The 13,385-nt window shown below is 46.6% G+C and overlaps 1 protein-coding gene across 1 annotated transcript in view; it reads right to left on the bottom strand.

The window, feature by feature from the left end:
- Positions 1-12,758, bottom strand: part of LOC124776022 — a 290,423-nt gene extending 277,665 nt beyond the window's left edge. Inside the window, exon 1 of the mRNA XM_047250863.1 lies at positions 12,555-12,758. Coding sequence (XP_047106819.1) covers positions 12,555-12,695 — 141 coding nt within the window. The 5' untranslated portion in view covers positions 12,696-12,758. The remainder of the gene's footprint in view (positions 1-12,554) is intronic.
- Between the last annotated feature and the right edge of the window lie 627 nt (positions 12,759-13,385).

Here is a 13,385-nt window from a genome sequence, read left to right as displayed (position 1 = left end):
ATCTTGTGAAACATACTAAAAGATTTCTCTGAAAACTACTTAGAACAGATAGTTCAGAATCCCACTCCTGATGGAAGTATTTTGGATCTCTGACTTCTTTGAGGATGTCGACAACAAAACTGGTGAAAGTCACAATGATACAGTTGTGTAAACAATGATTACCGAAGTACAAAGGACAACTAAAACAAGAAGAAAGATATATATGTTCCATAAACTAGATACAAAAGCCGTAGTGTCATATCTGAATGAGGAACTTGCAACTTTCAGCACAGGTCAGGAGCATATAGACAAACTATGACTCAGATTTAAAAGAATTGTTCACCATGCACTGGACAGATATGTACTTAGTAGAATAGATAGGAAGTTAAATTGAGTGTAGCAAAGCAAAAGCTGAAATGCTTAACTCCATTTTCAAATGTTCCTTTACAAACAAAAACTCAGGGAAACTGCCCCAATTTAATTACCGTACCAATGAAAAGATGAGAGAAATATGTGTTAATATCAATGGCGTAAGAGAAAACTGAGGTCGTTAAAACTGAACAACGCTCCAGGGCCCAATGGAATACCTACTGGATTCTACACTAAGTTTTCAGATGAGTTCACTCTAATTATAAGGGACATTCAAATGAAACCCTGTCACTAGTATAAAGTAATGGTAACAATTTTATTAACTCAAAAATGTAGTTATACACAGCACACATACACTACGTGATCAAAAGTATCTGGGTACCTGGCTGAAAATGTCTTACAAGTTCGTGGCGCCCTCCATTGGTAATGCTGAAATTCAATATGGCGTTGGCCCAACCTTAGCCTTGATGATAGCTTTCGTTCAGGTGCTGAAAGGTTTCTTGGGGATTGGCAGCCCATTCTTCACTGAATGCTGCACTGAGGAGAGGTATCAATGTTGGTCGGTGAGGCCTGGCACAAAGTTGGTATTCCAAAACATCCCAAAGGTGTTCTATAGGATTCAGGTCAAGACTCTGTGCAAGCCAGTCCAATACAGGGATGTTACTGTTGTGTAACCACTCCACTACAGGCCATGCATTATGAACAGGTGCTCAATCGTGTCGTAAGATGCAATCATCATATATTTTTTTTTTTTTTTTTGGGCGCAAAACTGCTATGGTCATTAGCGCCCGGTCTGTCACTTAGGAAACAGTAAAAACCGAAAATGGAAACCAGCAGAAATTCGAACGAAACTCAAAAAATTGGAGAAACTAAAAGCAGAAGAAAGGCTTAAAAATCCACTACAGAAAGGGGTTGGTTGTCCCCAAAAAAAGCTTCAAATGACTGACATAATTTCACTGGCACTAATAAACTCGAGAACGCGATCAGCCGAGTGCATGTCATCTGCTAAAATTGACGATATATCAGGCGACAGCTGTAGACGGGCGCGTAACGGAGTAAAATAGGGGCACTGAGAGCAGTGGGGACAGAGTGGGGGAGGATCGCCGCTTAAAAGATGTCGATGGCTAAAAAGACAGTGCCCTATCCGGAGTCTAGTTAAAATTACCTCCTCCCGACGATGCGTTCGGGAGGAAGAGGTCCAAGCACAAGGAAGAGCTTTCACGTCCCGCAATTTATTATGGGGAAGTGTCGACCAATGGGCGTGCCATAAAAGAACAACTCGACGACATAAAACGCTCCGTAGATCGGTGAAGGGAATCGATTGAATAGCTGGCCGAAGAAGAGAGACTGCAGCCTTGGCCGCTATATCGGCCGCCTCATTTCCACAGATACCAACGTGTCCTGGGAGCCAGAGGAACGCCACCAAGACGCCCCCCAGGTGGAGCAAGCGCAGACAGTCCTGAATCCGGTGGACCAGAGGGTGGACAGGGTAAAGAGCTTGGAGACTGAGGAGAGAGCTGAGAGAATCTGAGCAGATAACATACTGTATCCGCTGATGGCAGCAGATGTAGTGGACAGCCTGGAGAACAGCGTAAAGCTCCGCAGTATAAACCGAACACTGGTCGGGAAGCCGAAACTGATTTGGGGTGTTGCCAACAATATAGGCACTCCCTACACCTAACGATGTTTTCGAGCCATCAGTGTAAATAAATGTGACTTCCTTCATTTGTGCACATAGAGCAGCAAATGCCCGACAATAAACAAGTGAAGGGGTGCCATCCTTGGGAAATTGACAAAGGTCACGGAGCAGGCAGATCCGGGGACGGAGCCAAGGCGGTGCTGTACCCCAAGTTGTCAAGAAGGTTTTAGGAAAGCGAAAGGAAAGAGAATGGAGAAGTTGACGGAAGCGGACTCCCGGTGGTAGTAGGGAGGAGGGGCAGCCTGCGTACCCTACATCAAAGGAGGCGTCGAAAAAAATGTCATGGGCTGGATTAGCAGGCATGGAAGACAGATGGCTAGCATAACGACTCAGAAGGACTGCTCGCCGATTGGACAGCGGAGGTTCAGCAGTCTCAGCATAAAGGCTTTCCACAGGGCTGGTGTAAAAAGCTCCAGACACTAAACGTAATCCACGGTGGTGGATGGAGTCGAGACGCCGAAGAATAGACGGCCGAGCAGAGAAGTAAACTATGCTTCCATAGTCCAATTTCGAGCGCACTAAGGCGCGATAGAGGCGGAGAAGGACCATTCGGTCCGCTCCCCAGGAGGTACCATTCAGGACACGGAGGGTGTTGAGGGATCGCAGACAGCGAGCCAAAAGATAGGAAACGTGGGAGGACCAGCACAGTTTTCTGTCAAACATAAGACCCAAGAATTTAGCAACATCCAAAAACGGAAGGTTGACAGGTCCTAGATGTAAGGAGGGTGGAAGAAACTCCTTACGTCGCCAAAAATTAACACAAACGGTCTTACTGGGAGAAAAATGGAAGCCGGTTTCGATGCTCCAAGAGTAGAGGCGATCGAGACATCCTTGAAGACGTCGATCAAGATGGTTGGTCCGTTGAGAGCTGTAGTAGATCGCAAAATCGTCCACAAAGAGGGAGCCCGAGACATCAGGAAGGAGACAATCCATAATTGGATTTATGGCAATGGCAAACAGTACAACACTTGCACGGAGCCCTGGGGTACCCTGTTTTCTTGGGAGAAAGTACGGGAGAGAGTAGTGTTCACCCGCACTCGAAATGTGCGCTCTGCCATAAATTCGCGAAGAAAAAGGGGCAGCCGACCTCGAAAGCCCCAAGAGAACAGTATGTGGAGGATGCCTGTCCTCCAACAGGTATCGTATGCTCTCTGCAGATCAAAAAATATTGCTACCGTTTGGCGTTTCCGGAGAAAATTGTTTATGATGTAAGTGGAGAGAGTAACAAGATGATCAACTGCAGAACGATGCTTTCGGAAACCGCATTGGTCAGATGTTAAAAGATTGCGGGACTCCAGCCACCAAGCTAAACGGCAATTCACCATACGCTCCAAAACCTTACATACACTACTCGTGAGAGAAATGGGGCGATAGCTATAGGCGAGATTTTTGTCCTTTACAGGTTTCGGAACAGGAACGACGATAGCTTCCCGCCATCGTCTGGGAAAAGTACTGTCGGTCCAAATTCAATTATAAATCCGAAGGAGGTAAAGCAGACTATGGGTTGATAAATGCAGCAACATTTGGATGTGTATGCCATCTGGTCCTGGGGCGGAGGAGCGAGAAGAATAGAGTGCATGTTGGAGTTCCCGCATGGACAAAACAGTATTATAGCTTTCGCGGTTTTGAGAGAAGAAAGCAAGAGGTTGCACTTCCGCTGCACGTTTCTTCGGGAGAAACGCTGGTAATTTGAAGAGCTCGAAATCGCAGCGAAGTGTTTACCCAAGGAGTTAGAAATTGCGACGGGGTCCACTAACATATCACGCACGACAGTGAGCCCAGAGACCGGGGAGAAACTAGGCGCGCCAGATAACCGTCGAATTCGACTCCAAACTTCCGAGGAGGGAGTGAAGTTGTTAAATGAGCTAGTAAAGAATTTCCAGCTTGCCTTCTTGCTATCGCGGATGACGCGACGGCATCGCGCACGGAACTGCTTATAGCGGATACAGTTGGCCAAAGTAGGATGGTGGCGGAAAACGCGAAGAGCACGTAGCCGCTCACGTATTGCGTCACGGCATGCCTCGTTCCACCAAGGAACTGGGGGGTGCCGGGGCAATTTGGAGGTGCGTGGTATTGAACGTTCCGCAGCTGTAAGAACAATGTCGGTAAGATGTGTGACCTCATCGTCGACGCTAGGAAAGTGACGGTCATCGAATGTTGCTAGAGACGAAAAAAGTGTCCAATCGGCTTGGGCAAACTTCCACCGTCGCGGGCGCATATATGGCAGTTGAGGCTGCAGTCTAAGGACACATGGAAAGTGGTCACTCGAGTGTGTATCGTCAAGTGCGAACCATTCGAAGCGCCGAGCTAGCGGAACGGTACCAACCGAAAGGTCCAAATAGTGACGGAAGTTCCATGCGGCTTTTCGCGGATGATGCTGTAGTATACAGAGAAGTTGCTGCATTAGAAAATTGTAGCGAAATACAGGAAGATCAGCAGCGGATAGGCACTTGGTGCAGGGAGTGGCAACTGACCCTTAACATAGACAAATGTAATGTATTGCGAATACATAGAAAGAAGGATCCTTTATTGTATGATTATATGATAGCGGAACAAACACTGGTAGCAGTTACTTCTGTAAAATATCTGGGAGTATGCGTACGGAACGATTTGAAGTGGAATGATCATATAAAACTAATTGTTGGTAAGGCGGGTACCAGGTTGAGATTCATTGGGAGAGTGCTTAGAAAATGTAGTCCATCAACAAAGGAGGTGGCTTACAAAACACTCGTTCGACCTATACTTGAGTATTGCTCATCAGTGTGGGATCCGTACCAGGTCGGGTTGACGGAGGAGATAGAGAAGATCCAAAGAAGAGCGGCGCGTTTCGTCACTGGGTTATTTGGTAACCGTGATAGCGTTACGGAGATGTTTAATAAACTCAAGTGGCAGACTCTGCAAGAGAGGCGCTCTGCATCGCGGTGTAGCTTGCTCGCCAGATTTCGAGAGGGTGCGTTTCTGGACGAGGTATCGAATATATTGCTTCCCCCTACTTATACTTCCCGAGGAGATCACGAATGTAAAATTAGAGAGATTAGAGCGCGCACGGAGGCTTTCAGACAGTCGTTCTTCCCGCGAACCATACGCGACTGGAACAGGAAACGGAGGTAATGACAGTGGTACGTAAAGTGCCCTCCGCCACACACCGTTGGGTAGCTTGCGGAGTATCAATGTAGATGTAGATGTAGATGTAGAGAAATTTGTCGTGGAGGCAGACAAAAATGTAGAGACCCCAGTGTTGAGGCAAACGAGATCCGCTTGATGGAAGACGTCTAGCAATAGTGAGCCACGTGGAAAAGGATGTGGAGATCCCCAAAGCGGGTGGTGGACATTGAAGTCCCCAACCAGCAAATACGGGGGTGGAAGCTGACCAAGAAGATGAAGGAGATCAGCTCGCGCCATTGGTGTGGACGATGGAATGTATACAGTACAAAGAGAAAAGGTATATCCAGAAAGGGAAAGACGGACAGCAACAGCTTGGAAGGAAGTGTTTAAGGGGATTGGGTGATAATGGAGAGTATCATGGAGAAGAATCATGAGTCCTCCATGGGCTGGAGTGCCTTCAACAGAGGGGAGATCAAATCGGACGGACTGAAAATGGGGGAGAACAAAGCAGTCATGGGGACGCAGCTTTGTTTCCTGAAGACAGAAGATGACCGGCGAGTAGGATCGTAAGAGGATCGACAATTCGTCCTGATTGGCTCGAATGCCGCAGATATTCCGGTGGATAATGGACATAGGGTGAACAGAAAATGGAGGAATGTGACCAAGGTTGCCGTCAACTCAACGACTGCTCAGAGCTTGCGACCGACAGCATGGAATGGCATTCAGCCGAAGGCAGAAGATCCTGATCCATAGGTTGTTCAGGAGCAGCTCCTGCCACCAGCGATCGGCCGGTTGATCGGCCGCCAGCAGTGCGCCTCGGCAACACAGAAGACGGCCGAGGGCGATTTCCGCCAGGTGGTGCTGTAGATGGGACACGCCTTGGCAGAGAAGGAGATGAACTGGGTTTCTTATTAGCCTTCTTGGAAATATGATGTTTAGATGAAGGAGGAACCGATGGTTGTGAAGTTGGGGTACATAAAAAATCTTCACGAGTATGCTCTTTTTTCGAAGTCTTGGTGTCTGACTTGTGAGCTCGAGATTTAGCAGAACCCGATGAAGGGTGAGCCATAGAGTGGACAGGCGAAAGTGGTGAGGTTGAACGGGCGATCTTTGCGCTGGCCAATCTGACGACCGTGGTACTAAAGGTGAGGTCGCAAGTCTGGGTGGCCGCCTCCTTTGTTGGCCGAGGAGAAGCAAGGACAGTGCTGTATTTTCCTGTCTGAGGCACGGTGGGCCGTCGACTGGCGAATAATTTTCGAGCAGCATAGGTCGACACCTTTTCCTTCACTCTGATTTCCTGGATGAGCTTTTCCTCTTTAAAAATGGGGCAATCTCGAGAGGAAGCAGCGTGGTCACCCACACAGTTGATGCAGCGAGGGGATGGAGGTGGACAAGCACCCTCATGGGCATCCTTGCCACACGTAACACATTTGGCCGGATTGGAACAGGACTGGCTGGTGTGACTGAACCGCTGACACCGATAGCAACGCGTAGGGTTTGGGACGTCAGGGCGAACGGAAATTATCTCATAGCCTGCTTTGATTTTCGATGGGAGTTGAACTTTGTCAAATGTCAAGAAGACAGTGCGGGTTGGAATGATGTTCGTGTCAACCCTTTTCGTAACTCTATGAACAGCCGTCACACCCCGATCAGACAGGTACTGCTGAATTTCTTCGTCAGACAATCCATCGAGGGAGCGTATATAAACGACTCCACGCAAGGAATTTAAAGTGCAGTGCGGTTCAACCCGGACAGGGAAGGTGTGGAGCAGTGAAGTACGCAGCAATTTTTGTGCTTGGAGGGCACTGACTGTTTCTAACAACAAGGTGCCATTCCGTAATCTGGAACAAGACTTTACAGGACCTGCAATTGCGTCGACACCTTTCTGAATAACGAAAGGGTTGACCGTGGAGAAGTCGTGACCTTCGTCAGACTGAGAAACAACAAGGAACTGTGGCAACGATGGAAGAACTGTCGGTGGCTGAGACTCAGTGAACTTACGCTTGTGAGCAGACATAGTGGAAGGTGAGGAAACCATTGCGGAAGACTCCCCCATGATTACCGGCGTCTCCGATGGCGCGCTCCTCCCTTGTGGTGGCCCTCTCTGAGGGCACTCCCGCCTTAGGTGATTGTTTACACCTCAGGTCACACCTCCTGACAAACGGACAGAGGGACCAAGCGGCACTTTCGGAAGGTATCAGCTCGGGTAATCACCCCTCCCTGGGCCTGGCCGTTACCAGGGGGTACGTACGTGTCCTACCTGTCCACCCGGGGCGGGGAATAACGTGTTACCCCGTCACCGGCTACGCATGGAAATGCGTGGGTCGGCCTTCAGACACGCACAGGGAGGAAAAAAGAAAGGGAAAGGAAAGAAGAGGGGTCTCAAATGCCGCAGCGGAGAAAAGGTCAAAGAGAAGAGGGAGGAAAAGAGAAGGACAGAGGAAGGACGAAGACTTGCAAGTGTAGAAAGTAAAGAATTTGTAACAGTTTCGAGCGTCCGTCTCCGGACGTAGGCACAAACCCTACTCCCATAGGGGGAGAAAGGGAAGGAAAGAGCCAGAGGTGAGAGGGGGGGGGGGGGGGTGGGAGGCGAAGATGGGGGATGGGGAAGGATGCGGAAAGGGAAGGTATGCAGCCCGGAAAGGAAGGAGGGCCACATTAGCTCGGGGTCCCGTGCTCGCTACGCGCGTATCCACAAAAGAGTTGTGGACCCCCTGGGGTGAATCATCATCCCTGAATTGCTCTTCAACAGTAGGAAGTAAGGTGCTTAAATCATCAATGTAGGCCTGTGCTGTGATAGTGGCTCGTAAAACAACAAAGGGCACAACTCCCCTCCATGAAAAACACAACCACACTATAACAGCATCGCCTCCGAATTTTACTGTTGTCACCACACACAATGGCAGATGACATTCACCAGACATTTGCCATACCACACCCTGCCTTGTCGCTCGACCACGAAATCCTAGTTTTCTCACCTCCTGTCTAACTGTCATAGTACTTGCAGAGGATCCTGATGCAGTTTTGGAATTCCTGTGTGATGGTCTGGATATATGTCTGCCTATTACACATTAGGACCCTCTCCAACTGTCGGCGGTCTATGCCAGACAACAGACGAGGTCGGCCTGTATGCTTTTGTGCTGTACGTGTTCCTTCACATTTCCATTTCACTATCGCATCAGAAATAGTGGATCTAGGGACGTTTAGGAGTGTGGAAATCTCGCGTACAGATGTATAACACAAGTGACACCCAATCACCTGACCACGTTCGAAGTCTGTGAGTTCCGCGGAGCACACCATTTCGCTCTCTCACAATGTCTAATGACTACTAAGGTTACTGACATTGAGTACCTGGCAGTAGGTGGCAACACAATGCATCTAATATGAGAAACACGTTTTTGGGGGTGTCTGGATACTTTTGATCACATAGTGTACTCAAAAATAGTCGCCAAAACTGCTGGCACATTTACCCCATTGTGATACTAGCTGGTCAATTCCATCCTTGAAGCACCTGGTAGGCTGCTGTCAGTTACAGGCCTGGACCCAGTCACTGTCATCTGTTGCAAATCTATGTCCGCAAATAGCGTGTTTTAGAGGTCCAAACACATGAAAGTCACAAAGGTGAAAGGTCGGGACGGTACGGTGGAAGTTCCAGCGTTTCGCAATGAAACTGCTGCAATGTCATCTTCACCACATTGGCCGCGCGCACGGGGGGGGTGTGTGTGTGTGTGTGTGTGTGTGTGTGTGTGTGTGTGTGTGTGTGTGTGTGTGTGTGTGTGTGTGTGTGTGTGTGTGTGAGGGGGGGGGGGGGGGCATTATCATGCAGGAGCATCACTGGACAACATGCCTCGGTGTTTCAACTTGGTGACACCATGTTTCATCACCTGTGACAATACCCAACAGAAAGCCGTATTCCTCCTCATGATAACATTGCAGGTGACTCAAAGACAGCACCATTCTAGTACTGCGCTGTTCGGCAGTCAGGTGGTGGGGACCCTATTGTGCGCAGATTTTTCAAAAGTTCATGTGTTGATGCATTACAGTGTGGGCAGTGCCCACACTATTACCCAGTAACTGACGGATCTCTTCCACAGTGATTCTGCGGTTGTCCAAGACTAAAGTATTCACTTACGCAACAACTTCCAGTACGATGACAAGATGGGCCTGCCCAGGGCAAGCATTGTCTTCCAGTGGCTTGCGCCCCTCAAGAAATCGCTTGAACCCCTCAAGGAATCACTTGCACCAATCCACAACACTTTGGCTTGCGCCCCTAAAGAAGTCGCTTGAACCCCTCAAGGAACCACTTGCGCCAATCCACAACACTTGAATGACTCAGACCGTACTCACCACACATAGCCTTCATCTGCCGATACATTTCATGGCCTCCAATTCCCTCCGCCACCAAAAATCGAATTGCTCCTTGTTGTTCCTGCTTACTCCCGTGCATGTTCAGTAGTGGACGATAACTTGCGTGACCACCTTTTCTTTGGCATGAAACCACACTGGCACTATGCAACATCAAACGGTGCTCCAGCATCAGTATATCTACCAAAAGATGGCGCCACCATACCCGCAGTTACGTGGTGCCACCTTACGTGTAAGGCAAAGGTAGACAAACTGACCAGGTTTCATTTCAATGAACCTTATTTAATCTACTGCAGATCCTTTGAACAAAAAATGTAGCAGAAGTAATCCACAAAACTACTGAGGGTTTTTTGGTAGGGAGAACGCAGCATGTTATCTTGGATGGAGAGTCATCATCAGATGTAGAAGTAATCTTGGTGTCCCCCAGTAAAGTTTGTTGTGGCCCTTTGCTGTCATTGCTATACATAACGACCTTGCAGACAGTATTAATAGTAACCTCAGACTTTTTGCAGATGATTCAGGTATCTGAAGTATTGTCTGAAAGAAGCTGCATAAATATTCATTCAGATCATAAGATCTGAAAGTGGTGTGAAGACTGGTAAATGTTCAGAAACATAAAAGTGTGCAAGTCACAAAATGAAAAAACACAGTATCCTCTGACTATAGTATCAATGAGCCACAGTTGGAATCTGCCAACTCCTGCAGATACCTCGGTGTAACTCTTTGTAGGAGTATGAAATGAAATGATCACACACTCAGTCACAGATAAAGCAGGTAGTAGGCTCCAGTTCATTGGTGGAATGCTGGGAAAATACAATCAGTCTACAAATCCAGCTGTCCAGAGAGCCCCATTGTAAAAAAAGAGTCCCTAATTGTCCAAAAATCTAGCCCGTACCCCATACCCTAATTTCCGACTTCAAAGACACCAACCACTTCCTCAATCACATCCCTATATTTGATGCTCATTATCATCCAACTCATTGCTTTTCACTGTTGATGCCCATTACACAATGAAACATTCCTATAACCTGGTTACATATCTTGTTTCACAAAGTCTTGACAGCACCAAACTCATCATATCATTATTTTTACAGGTAGCTTCATCTGAGGATAATATAAACAAACAAATCATAGTGTAGCCACTCACATGGCACCACCACATTCCAATATGTTTATAGGCTACCCAGGGGAAATCTTTCTAGTCACCAAACCCATCTGGTCCAGGTTCACTGATGATCTGTATCCAAAGTCAAGACACTTTTCAACGCAGCTGTTACGTCACACAATAACTGAGTGTTTTGGTCTGATGGACATGGGAGTAAGTTCTCATACAACACATGTACATGAACTTTTTTTTGGGGGGGGGGGGGGGGGGGGGGGGGTGCTGCAGTCAATAGGATGACCATTAACACACATACAGCTCCTTCTGAAGCAGAAATCTAGCACATCATATGGCTGAACACAAGTGCAAATACACTGTACTGCTGTGATAAGAAACTAAACGGTGTGTTGTGCAATGTCTACCATGGAGAGATAAAGCCGCCATCAAATAATTCTGGACTGGTTAACACTTCTAAAGGCTGGAACATCAAATTTGGCATTACAAATGTGGCTCTCTCAATATCTTCCTATTAATGACAGATTTATTTAAGGCTGAAATGCTACATATATAAGTTGTATGATTTAATCTTTTGCATGCATCACCATTCCCAGTGGATGCCACTTTCATCACCTGTAAGCCTCTTCTATTTCATCTTCTGCAAAGATTACAAAATTGACTCCAAAGTCTGCCTAGTTTAAAACCCTGTGGTAAATGGTTTCCTGGCACATAAGCAGCTTGTACTCATTTCTCATTGGTCAAAGACTAAACAAGTCACAATAACATGGACAAATGTCATTTACTGGAACCTATAAGGTCACTTTTTGCAGAGCCTGCAAGCGATTTTACAGATGTTGATAAAATAAGTGTGAAACTAGCACAATAAACATCTGTTACCTACAATTTACTTACTATATACTTCGCAGGGTTTGGCAACACGAACTGTCTTTTCGCAGACTGATTTCAGTTTCCAAACAGCAATAAAATATAATCCAAAACTTGTTAGTTATCTCTCTCAGAACTGAAAGTTGCACAATTAAAATGTTACCATGAACACTCAACGATTTTTGCTTTTGACAAGCCACATCCCTCACGTCGTGAAGTTTTCTATGGGTGGAGATCTGACTCAAAGCTTTTACATTGAGATGTCTGTATTCAACAGACCACTACTTTTCAAATACAGTAGCACTGTATTGTATAGTCCCCCAGCTATGTTCTGACAACACAGTACACGTCCTGGCACATACACTGCATCTGTTACAAGTTCTTAGTTTCACTGATCCTATGCAGATCATTAGTAGTATTCTATTTTATAGTTAAAACCATCGCTGCCCCACGCAAGCTGTTGTATATTACTGTTCAGTCTGCCAAAAACGACTGCTGAATGCACGTGTAAGCCTAATGAATTGGCAGGTGCAGAGACCACGGAGGTGCCACATTACATATTGCAAGGTAGCACTGTTTCACTACCTAAAAATGTGTCCACTTAAGTGATAGCTTTCCATTTTCTATTCTACTCACAGCCAGACACTTAAAGTGGAAAAGGTACTCACTGATATAAAGGAAAGTCATTCACAGCTTCACAAACCTATCAATGACCAATGCAAACTGGGATCAGCCCGAGCTCTGTATAGGCCCACCAAGTTCACACACCTCTCATGCAAAGCTTTAGCTGGGTTAGCAACTGTGCCTTTCGGGGAAAATGGATGAAAAAATAAAATAGTTTGTACACTGTGGTCTCGTACTACTTCCGAAAGCAAGGGTACAAACTGGAGTCCTAATCGGGCGCACATCCTTCTCGCGAAATATCACGGGCAAAGTATCAAACAAATGAAAACAAAGATTTGTTGTAGTTACTAAAAGCTCCACAGCATTACTGTCACACTATCCGTTAACATCGCATTCGGCTACAAAGATTCCCAGAAGTAAACAATATACCTCGGACCCTGTTGATATTGTGGCTTGTGTTGTTGATTCGTAAATAAATCCATCGCTTTCCACACAAGTCCGTGGTCCAAACAGCTGTGTTTCATCCGCAGGATTAAATCCTGTCCGTACTTCGTTCCACACATGCATCATGTACTGTACTGAACCGTATCGTTCATAACAAGACAGTTAAAACACAATGACACTTTGGCGGCATTTGACTTTCAGCGCCACTAGATATCCAAGGATTATATACCAATACAAACAACGATCTTGAACTGTAGTAGTCGTACTTGTCTGTAGTATCGAAGCATCAGCTTTTTAACACTTACAATGCGTAGTATTAAGATTAGTAGTGACAAGTGGAGACTTGGTTATCAAATATGACTAGCCTGCCTCGTTCAGTGGAATATCTGATGTAGTTGGTGACGAAATTCAAACTGGGTAAGATAAAGAGTTTAGGATGTGCAGCATTAGAAAATAAGGAAGAATACCCTACCCGGTGTTGGGAAAGTTCGAATAACGGAGACCAGACGGTTGTAAGCGTACAATACTTTATTGCAATCGAACGATACAAAAGCGTGACTACGCAGTCACACGTCTCACCCCACACCGAAATCTTTGTCTATTGCATAAATATTCCTATTCAACGTCCCTAATCTCACCGCACAGCGAAGTTTACACCTCTGTGCACCGCTGTCGATGTCGACATCCCCACAGAGCCCCTCTCCAACACCTCCCCCGCATAGTGTGGAGCACTGTGGCAAGCTGAGTGCAGCTGTCATCGAACATCTGGTATGGAGTGTACAAATGTGATTCACCAGCCACCTCATCGCTGAGCTG

Source organism: Schistocerca piceifrons, chromosome 2, assembly GCF_021461385.2.
Source record: "Schistocerca piceifrons isolate TAMUIC-IGC-003096 chromosome 2, iqSchPice1.1, whole genome shotgun sequence".
Classification (NCBI taxonomy): domain Eukaryota; kingdom Metazoa; phylum Arthropoda; class Insecta; order Orthoptera; family Acrididae; genus Schistocerca; species Schistocerca piceifrons.
Note: the sequence above shows the minus strand (reverse complement) of the source record. Positions and strands in the feature narration are given on the sequence as shown.